Here is a 12,672-nt window from a genome sequence, read left to right on the forward strand (position 1 = left end):
AGGGACTCCCTCAGGAAATGCTACTGACAAGGGATTCACCCTGTAAATGAACACAGGACAGGAATATTGTGCTATAACTTAAGCAGGAAAACATCCACTGAAAATAAACCAAGCTCAGTAATTGTGCATTAGTTACAATTACAAAGATAATTGCTCTAATTTTGCAGATATTGCTGAGAATAGAACCGTTCATTTCTTTGCAGTGCTTTAACAATTAAAATACACTTCTGCTTTTCTCAAAACAAAGCCCAAAGGAGACTGTCGACCCTCAGAACAAGCGGGGGCCAGGGAGAGCCCACACGCGCTCAGCAGCCCAGCAGCGGGGCTGCAGCACAGGGCAGGGGACATCAGCCCTGGCAGGGCAGGCTGGGTCCCCCCAACAAGGCTGCCAAAATCGGTCCTTCTCATGGCACTGGCCATTCACAAAGCAGGAAACAAGAGTCTGAAACCTCAGCTCCTGCAGATCACCAGGCAGCCATGGGATTCAACTGGAATTTAAAAAAACCCACCAACCCTAGACGTTACTGTGGCCGTTAAACAGCTTTTAAAATGATAGGAAATATTTGTTTAAGGGAGCCTGCAGCTTGCGGCTCTGAGGCCTTACTAAATGCTTACAACAGACCCTTCTTGTATTAGACACTGACTCTTTAAATGTGTATTTTCTGTATTTTCAGTGAAAGTGCTTACTACACAAAATGCTGGATGCTGTTGCTCACTGACTTGAACAGGAACACCCACACAGTTGCTGTATTTCCCCTTCTGAGTTATAAAAAAGTGCTAGAGAAAATTTTTTGCTCCCGGTCGCAAGCTCCAAACGTGGATTGCAAGGATCCAGGTTCTGAAGTGGTAGAAGACCCTGCGTGAACGACACCACAGTCCGAAGGCACATCCAGGATAGATCACAACAGAGCACCCAGCTCTCAGGACTTTGCATCATGGCAGCATGAGGGATTTTGCCAGTCTCGTCCAGAACCATTTTTTGGTGCAAGGGTTGGTGTAATCACAAATTGTAATGAACCGTAAGATACTTGGAAACTCGTTCTTCATGGTTTTGCACTTGACTGGAATCAGCCGTTTGAGACGAGCACCTGAAAGACAGGTCACACAGGCAGAGGATTACACAGAGCCACAGTCAGATCCTGGATCTATTTTCTCCCCTCAGCAGCACACACATCACCAGATCCAGGTTTGCTCCTGATTTTGTGTCACCTCATTATAACGCAACTAGTTCTCACCCCGGAGAGCAGGTTTCTGAATCCCAAGCCCTCTGCTAAGAACATTTCACTCAAATACGTAGCAGGGCCCCCTCTAGCATGTGTAGGCAGCTTGATCCCAACTAGGAATGATAAAGGCGTAAGGAACTGCAGATATAAAACAACAGAGCACAGGTTCTGGTGGAATGCAAACAGGAGTATACAGTCCTGGCTCCTTCCAGGTGTGTACGAAGAGAAAGCTGAGACACTAAGCTGCTTTGCTGGGTTATCTCCAGTTCTTTTTCCTCCTACCTTGATTTACTCAGACAGGCTGCAGACGTTACCCAACAAGGGGCTGCACGTAATCACTCTGCTAACATTAACTGCTTTTTTTGAGGCATGCACAACTCTCCCTGTGATTGCTACTGCTTGAAGGAGCAGCTCTTTGAAGGAGGACTCTCTCCCCTTATAATTCTCCGTAGGGGCACCTGCTACCAGCTAAACTGTGCTGCCCAGCCCAAGTGATGACGCTGAGACCTGGATGAGGCAAGAAAACAAGATTTCGTAACTGCAGCAGATGCTTCAGTAACCCGTGGAGCTCCCAGAACTTGCCACCAAACCCTTCTGTGCGTTAGTTACCCCACGCAAACAAGTACCTCTGTGACTTCCGTCAGCCTGTACTTACATGCATGGTTTTACTGGCAGAGCTCAGGTCATTACAGATGGGTGTTTCTTTTCCTGTTGTTCTAATCAAAGGCATGATGCCAACAAAAAAAATGGTGAAGAACTAACAGGACTTTGCTACAAATCTTCATGATTAGGGGCTGATGCAACATGCTGGGGATGTTCAATGGATTAACAGCCATCAAATGAAACTATTGTGTCAAGGAAGATGGAGCTAATTCCTAGCTATGCCACTGGCTTCCAGTTTAATCTCTGGCACATCATGTATAAAACCATGTCCAATACCTAATCTAGAAAAGAGATTTTACATGCAGACACTCCTACAGATATTACATATCCTCTATACTGTTAGGCTGTGCTGCACTAACTCCCCAGCAACATACACAAGTGTAGGATAACTCGTGGTTAGAGAGAAGCAATCTGAACAGACCTGACAGGAATAAATTGATGGCTTTTCAATTCAGAACAAAAAACGGAAGAGTTTTTCGATCCAAGTTGAACATCATTCTATACTTTGCCTGTCCATGATACTGCAAGAATCTCTGCAAAAAGCTGCACATTCATTACCCGCTACCCTACTTTCAGCATTTACTCACACCCTGAATTTATTATAATAGTTTTCTCTTTAGTAGCATATTTCCTCTATGGATCCTGGAGCACTTGACAAGCCCGACATGCAGCTACGTCTCTGAAGCCAGCAGCGTTAGCCCACTTGACAGCTGGAGCACTGAAGCAGACAGCTAAGCTTCTCGCTCGCAGCCATGCAGAAGGTCAACGGCAGGGCAAGGAACCAAGGCCAGGCCCCTTGCCTGCACAACAGAATTATAAAGCCGCTGTTAGTTTTAACGGCTGCTTCTAAGAGCGATCAATCTCTGTTTGCTTAGCGAAGGGCAAACCCTGTGCCTGGGTGGACTTTCACACACGTGAAATGTAGGTCAGTGGTGAGAACGCAGGTCTGAGACCGAGTGACCAGCTGTGAAACTATGAGTTATTTTCTCCTCCCTCGCTCGTATTTCTCTCATTTGTTTAAACACACCTGAGACTACCCCTCATTCTGCATATGTGCATTGCCCAGCGGTACAGCACTGAGCTGGAGATGGTACTGTAATAAACATGATGTTGATATGCAATTTGAAATGGGATATTTGTGAGAGCTTACCTGGGGAAAGACTAAGAGCAAATTTGGTCTGAAAATCACATTCATCACTTTCCAGGTAATCATCTGAAATGACGACCACCATCCTCCGACACCTGAAGATAAAGAAGGCAGGGGAGAAAAAAATAAAACATCAACAGAGATGCTGCTGCTCCTCAGTGGTAGAAGCATGTATTCCTCGGAACTGCTCGGGTGGAGACTTGACCCCGCCAGCTGCGTTCCAGCAGGAATTAACTCCAGAGCAAGGACTACTGACAGCCAGCTAGCTATGTCACACAAAAACCTGATCACAGATACACACTCACACACTAAAACCAAAGAAACAGCGAAGTCCAGATTGTCTGTGCAATCTTTATTTGATCCTCTGTCTATGTATTACAAACGATGCCATCTTAATTACCTGCTTACATGCTGTCTTTATTGGCTGAGCATAACCGGTACTTTTTAATATTAGAATGAACTGGACAGAGCTTTATTGTACTTGCATGACTGTGAATTTACCCCATTTCATAAATCTGAGCTTTATTTTCCCAATTTGTTGCTTACATTCGTTTGAGGTGCCTGTTTGCAAATTACACATTAGGCTCTTTAAGGAAGGCTACGCTGTACCACAGCCAGGACTGTGAGGCTTTACGAGGGTCTCTGTTAACACCAAGCTACCCACTCTGAAAGGCTGATGTTTAACACCCAAACATCTGCCTTGGGATTTTTCACTCCCTACCTGGGGAGCTGCTTTTATATCCCACAGCTCCCACCACGCCCAAGTCCCACAAAGGTCTGAAGGATCCTTGAAGTCAGTGCCAGAGCCAACACCAGCACTGTCCCCTCAAACTCCACACTGTGGGCTGAGCTAACTCATCCTGGAGCTGTAGTCATTTCCAGAGCACCTCCAAAGATGCTACTGCAGGATATTCCAGCCAAGAGAAAAGGCTTAAGCAGCATCACTATAGTGGCACCTTCTTTGTGAACATGTTTGGGAATGCTCGAGTCTTCCTTCTGGAGCCAAGAGCATCAAACAAACCCCACAAAGATTTCCTTGTGGGTTTTTACAGCTTCGCTGGCACCGCGCTGCAGACATGATGGTAAAACAAATGTAATGCTCCATTACACCCAGCTGTCCCAAACACCCACGGTTCACTTACCTCCTTTCTATAAGTTCTCCGCTGATGGACCACACACACGTTCCTGGCAAGACATCCCGATCAAACACACAGAGCTTCAGTTTGAACTCTGTTTGTTCCAGCTCCCTGATCATCTCCTGGACAAACTGAAGGTCTTTCTGACAGTAGCAGATGAAGGCATCAAACATCTCTGTTCCGTTCCCTGAAACCATTAAAAATTTAGCTGTCATCTCCTACTGTAAATGAAGTTAACTCCTGCAGTGAACTTCCACTAGCTCCCACAGACTGACTCAGAATCAGGAGCTTTGACAGACAAGCTCTGGCCAAACTTGCTAAGGCAATTTAATGTTTCAGCGGAGCAGCTACCCTTCAGCCCAGGCTCCTGTCCATAACAGGGCTGGCAGGAGGTAACACAGCCTGTGCCTTGACCGCTGTGTTTCACTGTCCAGGCTATTCCCATAAACCCACATTTACTGGCAGTGTTTAGGGCAGAGTAGCTGAGATGCAGACACGCAAAATCTGCAGAGGCAATAACATCCAGCCACAGAGAAGGAGGGGAGAGACAGAGTCTGGGAAGAGCTGGAGGGAGCAGAGTACCTCAGAAGGTGCAACTCAGAGCCCTGATGCTCGTGGATTTCACTGGAAGTTACACATCTGAAATACCCTTGTGGCTCTGGGTCCTAGTTCTCTAGTTCAGGTCACAGATATTCAAACTTCCTAACCAAAACCTTCCTGCAGGCCCTTCATCCAGCAGTGTCCTGACAGCCGCTGTCCACTGAGCTACGAGGTAGGCCTTGAGATTTGGAAACTGAGATTTTTATGGCTAAGATGTCAAACTTGGGGACCTGAAGTCACATCCTAAGTAAATGGCCCTGTTTTCCACAGATGTTAATGGCTGGCAGCTCTCGTTTATTTAGCGCTTATCCACATATTAAAGCGCTATACTTTAAGGGCAACATTTTTCATCATTAAGTGCCTTAATACTGCTGGAGAGTTTCCCACTGTGTTATTTTTTTCTGTATCAATCTCACTACACATATTTCCAAGTTTTTATGCCAGTTAAAGCCTACCACCGTGAAAAAATAGGTCAGGCTCTAAAAGCTGCTGAGGAAAGTATCAACCCGGCAGGCAGAGCCAGCCCAAGCATCCAGTCAAGCAGAAGGGTAACTGGCTGCCAGGTCAATCAAACTCTGGGCCCCGCACTTCAAGAAAGATGTTGAGGTGTTGGAGCGAGCCCAGAGGAGGGCCACCAAGCTGGTGAAGGGTCTGGAGGGTCTGACCTACGAGGAATGGCTGAGGGAGCTGGGGTTGTTTAGCCTGGAGAAGAGGAGGCTCAGAGGTGACCTTATTGCAGTCTACAACTACCTGAAGGGAGGTTGTAGTGAAGTGGGAGTCGGCCTCATCTCCCGGGCAACTAGCGATAGGACAAGAGGACATAGCCTCAAGCTTCGACAGGGGAGGTTCAGGTTGGACATTAGGAAGCATTTCTTCTCAGAAAGGGTCATTAGCCATTGGAAGGGGCTGCCCAGGGAGGTGGTGGAGTCACCATCTCTGGATGTGTTTAAGAAAAGTCTGGACATGGCACTTAGTGCCATGGTCTAGTTGACAGGGTGGTGTCAGGGCAATGGTTGGACTCGATGATCCCAGAGGTCTCTTCCAACCTGGTTGATTCTGTGATTCTGTGATTCTGTGATACTGCTTTAGGGGCACAGCGCTAGCTTGGGGGTCACAGCAGGCAAAGCTGCCATGCACAAACACCAGCACATTGGTCTATGGACATTTGGGGAGGGTTAACGATGTCCCCGTGTACAGCGAAAGTGGCCACCCAAAGCCGGACTAGCCCGGAGAGCATCTGAAGAGGTGAGCTGCCACATCTCCACTCAGCCTCGGCTGCTGCTCCATCTGTCACAGAACTTTACCGGACGTCCACTTCCTCAGCCCCCAGCTGCACACGCAGCCCAGCGCGCACGTGGCTGCACGTGCAGAGCTGCACACACCAGCAAGCACACAGACAGGGAACGGTGTTTCCTCTCTCCCCTCACTTCACACCCAGCCGTACTTCAAACCCTGCTTCCTTTTTATTCAAGGTGGTTAAATCTGCTGCAGACAGGGCAGCGTAGCCAAGGCGATCAGCTCTGACATCCTCCCGCCTTGACTCCAACCCGTGCCGCTCTGTGCCAGGCTGTGCTAAGGGACACGTTTCTGGGAAGTCTCCTCCCACGTGCACCCAGCGGGCTCTAGGCCAGCCCGTTTCTGGGTACGGCGTTCCCCAGGGTAGCTTTTCCTCTCTGCCCTGGGGAGCAGGAAAATGAAAATGCCTGCAGACTGCCAGCTAAAGGATTCTGACCTGGGCTATGAAAAGTCACGGGGACTAATGGCAGCAAATGTTACTGCTTTTCAGCACTTTTCTGCCCTTCTCGTGGGGATCTGCTACAGCTGAAGGCAACTCCAACACGAGGTATCAGGCAGCAATACAACCACGGGCACTTACCGTACGGATCGTCCCGGGTGGTGATGCCCATCAGCTCTGACGTCTTCGGCACGCTGCTGTCCACCGCCGGCACTTGAAGCGGCTGGTCAGCCTGCTCCTGCTTCCTTTGCAAGTACTTCTTGCAGTCCTCCTCTGCAAAAACCACAACCGGCGTGAGAGGCTCCTGTGATGGCACCTTTACACTGCTGGAGCTCTTCAGAAGAGGGGTAGCTAGTTCATGGGTCACGGATCTCAGAGGGAAACCCCCTGTCTGTTTTTTTTTGGTACCTTGAATTTCTCTAACCCCTTTTTGAACCTCTCGGTGCTGCCTCCACCACCTCCTCTAGCAATTAATTCCTGAAGTTCACTCTCACTGTTGAAAGTACTTTTATTCATTTTAAACCAATCTCCTCTTAGTTCTAGTATATCCCAGTGCACTTTTAACAGCATGCAGCATGTACATAACAGGTCCCAACTCTACTGTCTGCTCTCATTGTTATGCATTTTAGAGTATTTAAAATCATAAAATAATTGAGGGCGGGATTCTCCATTATTTCTTCATATTATCTTTCACTAATAAATGTAGACACACAGTAGCTGATTCACACCAGCGGCCTTTGTCAGCCAGAACTACAGGTGACGAGTACACACACTCACCACGTACAGGAGGAGCACGTAGAATTCTAAGGAGCCCCTGAAACATGCTTTATTTTGTGCAACAGCTAGTGGAGACCCTCTTTATCTCGGGCAGGGTGGGTGTTTATCTCCCCTCGGGGATAACTGAAAGGCAAGCAGGCCTGGCACGTTCACTGCTGTGAAATTCCCAAACAGGACAGTGACGGACACAGATCTATTATAAACAGATTTTGTTTGAAAATGAATGGTAAATCTAAATGTAAAGTCTTTGGAGAAGTGACAAGAAACCCTGCAGCCTCTGCCACTCTGCAGTTACAGAAGAACTTGAAAGTAAAAGGAGATTTGAAACCTGGAATTAACAAAAAGAGGAAACTCCCTAGAGCCTTCTCCTTTATGTAAGATCTGACCCCAACAAGTATCAATCAGAGAAGTACTGATCACTACGAGGGTCAGGCTGGCACGGCTACAGAGCTCGCTGGCACAACAGCAGTAGCAGAGTAAAGCATCTCCTGGAAGTGCAGGACACGGGTGGGAGCCTGGTAGGCACTGCGGCAACACAGCCCGCCGCGGTACCGTGCAGGGCTGCAGGCAGCCCCGCTCCTGAACCCCCACCCTCTGCTTCTGTCTCATAGTTTCGCATCCCGTGACTGGATTATTCCTGATCTAATAAAGTGTCAGGTCCGCTCAAAGCTCTTCCTGAGGCTGAGGCATTCCCACCCTGCCTCTCCCCTCCTGCTGCCTCCCCAGTCCTGCAGCGGACAGAAGAATCTGCCGTGTTCTTTACCAGGCAGAAGGTTCAGATTTCAGATCTTGCCTCTCTAAAGCACAAACTCGGGTCCCACCTCTCTGCCAGCTGCCTGCTGCCGTGAGGGGTGCACAAACCGCGTCACGTAAGTCAGCGTCTTTGAAATCACGACCAAAACTGCTTCGAATTGGCCAACAGGTTGAGAAGTTCCATGGGAAGGACTGGCACACAGGCACCCCTTCCCATGTGCCATGGTCTCCTAGGTAGGCGGCTTCACAATCCAAAATATTGCTGAATAGGCAAGAACAGGCAATTACTTAAAGGCATCCTAATAGTAGTGCTCAACACAGAAATGTTCGAGTGTCTGCTCCACGTCTTCTCTCCTTGCTTCTCCCTCCTGCAAAAGTGGCATCTATGCTCGCCCAACCTGCGTTTTTCCAGATTGGTGCCCAGAGCTCATCACCGCACCACTCACGGCTGACACACAACACTCACGGCCAACCGTGTCCTCGGCTGCATCCCCAGCAGCGTGGCCAGCAGGTCGAGGGAGGGGATTCTGCCCCTCTGCTCCGCTCTTGTGAGACCCCCCCTGCAGTGCTGAGTCCAGCTCTGGGGCCTCCAACGTAAGAAGGACATGGAGCTGTTGGAGCAAGTCCAGAGGAGGCCACGAAGATGATCAGAGGGCTGGAGCACCTCTGCTATGGAGACAGGCTGAGAGAGTTGGGGCTGTTCAGCCTGGAGAAGAGAAGGCTCCAGGGAGACCTTCTAGCAACCTTCCAGTACCTGAAGGGCCTACAGGAAAGTGGGAGAGGGGCTTTTTACAAGGGCAAGTAGTGATGGGACGAGGGGGAACAGTTTTAAACTGAAAGAGGGGAGATTGAGATTAGATATTAGGAAGAAATTCTTTCCTGTGAGGGTGGTGAGACACTGGCACAGGTTGCCCAGAGAAGCTGTGGCTGCCCCCTCCCTGGCAGTGTTCAAGGCCAGGTTGGATGGGGCTTTGAGCAACCTGGTCTACTGGAAGGTGTCCCTGCCCATGGCAGGGGCGTTGGAACTAGATGATTTTTAAGGTCCCTTCCAACCCAAACCATCCTGTGATTCTATGATTAAAGCAAGTCTTCTCCTGGTTCACCCAGTCAAGCCTACATGCAGTTTTGATGGCACCATGCTGTAATCCCAGATCCCACCTAGCCCGACAGGATAAACCTGAGAGCTGGGCAAAGCTTTCAAACAGAACACCGGAGCCTCATGGTTTTAACTACAAGTGCAAACTAGGGGCCCTATCATGCTGGAACTGCCAGTAGGTCCAGTGAACCTGAAAGGATGAAAGACATTCAGTAATTTATCATGGATTAGTCCCCAGGTGGAAACAGGGCCTGACTACACAAGTTAACAAGAGCGAACGAGGGTCAGAGATCACTTTGAAGGCCCACAAAGAAAAAGGATGCAAACCAACACAAAGAAGTAGCAAGAAACTCCTCCACGTTAAGTTTTCCCAGCATCTAACACACACAGCGCAGGCTTTACATTCCTCTAACGGTCAAATAAAAGCCTGAGGTATTGGAAAGAAAGAATAAAAACATGAAACCTAATGTGCAAAATGATTAGCACGATGAGAAGAGAGAGAAAAAACAGACTCAGTAACCGTCAAGCAAGAAAGGAGCACTTCTGTAATGGGTCAGGAAGAAATAAAAGTCCTTGAGTTTCAGCAGGAAAGGGTAGCACAAACGTACCGAAGCAAAGAGCTTCACATCCCTAACTGTGATCGTACACCGAAATAAGCTGTCGAGAAAGATCACAGTGAAGGCAGATCTGCTGGGATGGAAAACCTGCCTCCTGCAAGTGTCCGTACTCCAGACAGTGTAACAGGGCAGTTGCTAAGTACAGCCCCACTGTGCAGAGTGGCCAGAAGTGGAACTACTCAAGGCCACAGGAGACACCAATTTTTAGCACCCTAAGCACAGCCAGGAATGGAGCATGTGATGAGAAGACAGGGCACTGGTTCTGCAGCAGAAACCACAAACCAACCACGTCCTCTGGAGCTGCACAGGTGATGCTGTGTCCCAAAGGAGCTTGGCTCATTTACCCACACAAGGGCATCAGGTGTCACCAGAGAGATCCCAGAGTGTCCAAGACATCTGTTACGGGCTAGCAGAGATGACACTGGACCTACGAATGACCTGGGCCCATGAGGAGGTAGAGGCTGTGTGGGATAGATACCCTGACGCCTCTCAAATGACTTGAGATGCCTCCGTGTGGGCAGCCGAATCGCGCCCCGGCTCCGCGCCTCCTATAACGAGAGCACAGACGGCAGAAACCTCGATACTGCTGTTTCTGGTTCTGAGCTGAGCCCTGCTGCAGGAGTCCTAACGGCGCACACAAAGATGCCCTCGGCATCAGGAAATACCGTGCGTAAGAGCGCACACAACCATCCACTTCCTTTCCTCTTACAAGTGTAAATATCTCCGACCTCTGCAAGAGCTCGAGTGCCAGCGACAGGTCACGGCTGCAATCCTCAGCCCGAAATAACAAAAGAGAGGAACGACCACGCTGGGTCAGCCTGAGGGTCCATCTACCCTCTCATCCTGCCTCCAGCAGTGGGCAAAACCAGATGTCTAGTGGAGAACATAACAATAAAATAGGTGTACAGCGATATTTTCCTGAAATAATCTTTTAGGTATAATCTACAATCTGTTTTTATAATCTATCTTTTTGCAGTTAAGGAATTTCCTGAGCCAGAGGCAGTATGTCTGTGTTGAACAGCCCTCTGTGGGTTTTTCTTCCAAGAATTTATCTGCCTCCTCTTATCAGTGTGACCCACCGCCGGGCTAAACTCATGACTTTCCTGAGGCTCAGGTTCCTCCCACTCATTGTGCTGTTGTCTGCTCTGGCTCTGACAAAGACTGTCCACCACATTCCCTTCCCATGGGCCAGCTCCTGAATTCAGGGCCAGAAGCAGCCTAGGTGATGCCCAACGTTTTTGTGAAGCCCCAGCTCTCTCACACAGCTGGAATCTTCTGCTGTTTGTTATGAACCCCTGATGGGTGGATCACAAAGCACACTGATTTTGTCTTCCCCAACACCGAGTCTTCAGAGTGTGTTCTTGAGTAGGAAGAACCACAGGAGGATGGCAAAGTCCTCCATCGCTTCTTGCTCAGGCTGTCTACATAGATGAATTTCTACATCTTCGTTTACCTCCATAACAGGAAATCAGATTTATTATTTCTTCATCACTAACCCACTAAACTATATTATACAACACGGGACTCCAGTGGAGTCTCTGGCTTTGGACATCCTTCAGCAATGAACTTCCCCTTCCGATGGCAGTTCTTACAGCTGGCTGCCCTTCGAATTTCTGTCATCGTGAAGAATACGAAGAGTCTATAAAGAATAAGTCATCAAAACAGCACTAGGACCTTCATACTTCTCACTGACCTCTCTCAGTTTTTTTCAGTTTGCAGGGAAATTCTTTCCCCTCCATTATCCAGTTAATTATTTTTCCCTTCCATTATCCAGTTCCACACACCCCTCATCTCTCCTGCAAATATCTTCCTATGACACTAGACCCACATATCATAATTTTCACACTGTCCTGTGTCCGTGCAAGCTGTCTCCTGCCCCAAAGCATCCTTTGACACCTTATTATTGAGGGTTTGCGATAAGACAGGGCTCCAGATTACTTTGCAAGGCTTATAGTTAGCAGAAATACAGTGTGCTTCTCCCTTCTCTCCTGCAAGCTACGCGAGGCTCCTACGAAAACACCGAGGAGGCCACTCCACAGTCTGGGAAGGGCTTTTCTGCTTGTGTGGGATTTTTTCTTAATATCATCTCCCCGGGCAGAGCAGCAAAGGCCAACACAAGCAGCATCCCCTCCCTCCCAGGCATCAAGGAGCACCGAGCTCAGCCGGGCCCTGCTGTCGCAGAGGGCGGCACAAGCCACCCGCAGCGTCCCCAAAGGAGAGCCGAGCCCGGAGCCGAGCCCACGGCCCCTCCAGCCCGGCCCAGGGCGGCCCCTGCGGGGCGGGCGGGCTGGGCCCCACTCCCGGACGGGCGCGGCCTGCCGGCACCCCGGGCTGCGGCAGACCCCGGGGGCCGAGGGGCACCGCGCCGGCCTCCCCGTGCCCTCGCCACCCTCACGCGGGGCGCGGAGGGCTCCCCGCGCCGGGGGAAGGCGGGTCGGGGCCGCCCTGAGGGAAGGGGCGGCCCGGGAGGGGTGGGGGGTGCCGCGGCGCCTCACCCACGCTGTCGGCCAGGTCGAGCAGGACGTCGTGGCGGCCCAGGCGGCGGAGGAGGTCGAGGAGGCGGCCGACGGTGGCGCCGCCGGGGCAGCGGCCCTGCCAGTCCTCCAGGAGGGCGGCGGTGGGGTCGGGCAGCGCCTCCAGCCGCCGGATCTCCAGGTACTCGCAGCCCAGCTCCTCCGCCAGCGCCGTCCAGTCGGCGGCCGCCGCCGCCCGCGGGTTGAGGTAGAGGCCGAGGCGGCGCCGCACGCCGTAGTTCAGCGCCACCATGGGCACGGCGTGGAGGTCGGGCGGCGCCGGGCCGGGGCCGGGGCCGGGGCCGGGGCCGGGGCCGGGGCCCGCCAGCGCCGTGTCCATGGCCGCGCCGCTCTCGCAACTTCCCCCGCCCGCGGCCCTTTCGCTCCCCGCCTCGCCCCGCCTCACCGCCGC

At 50.7% G+C, this 12,672-nt stretch overlaps 1 protein-coding gene across 1 annotated transcript; it reads right to left on the bottom strand.

Annotated features, from left to right (window-relative positions):
• Positions 1 to 831: 831 nt before the first annotated feature.
• MYD88 (MYD88 innate immune signal transduction adaptor) lies at positions 832 to 12,600 on the bottom strand. The gene is made up of 5 exons (XM_068405627.1): positions 12,243 to 12,600; positions 6,646 to 6,777; positions 4,176 to 4,356; positions 3,037 to 3,128; positions 832 to 1,088 (listed from the first exon to the last, which is right to left on the bottom strand). Exons 1-5 carry the CDS (start codon positions 12,598 to 12,600, stop codon positions 934 to 936), a joined length of 918 nt encoding a protein of 305 aa, XP_068261728.1. The 3' UTR covers positions 832 to 933.
• Between the last annotated feature and the right edge of the window lie 72 nt (positions 12,601 to 12,672).

This window comes from Nyctibius grandis, chromosome 7 (genome assembly GCF_013368605.1).
Source record: "Nyctibius grandis isolate bNycGra1 chromosome 7, bNycGra1.pri, whole genome shotgun sequence".
Taxonomy (NCBI): domain Eukaryota; kingdom Metazoa; phylum Chordata; class Aves; order Nyctibiiformes; family Nyctibiidae; genus Nyctibius; species Nyctibius grandis.

Excerpts from the sequence above, each read along its gene's own strand:
- MYD88 (XM_068405627.1), bottom strand. The coding sequence starts at position 12,600 with ATGGACACGGCGCTGGCGGGCCCCGGCCCCGGCCCCGGCCCCGGCCCC. Across the intron at positions 6,778-12,242 it reads CGACCTGGCCGACAGCGTGG|AGGAGGACTGCAAGAAGTAC; the intron begins GTGAGGCGCCGC and ends TGGTTTTTGCAG. Across the intron at positions 4,357-6,645 it reads CACCCGGGACGATCCGTACG|GGAACGGAACAGAGATGTTT; the intron begins GTAAGTGCCCGT and ends TAATGGTTTCAG.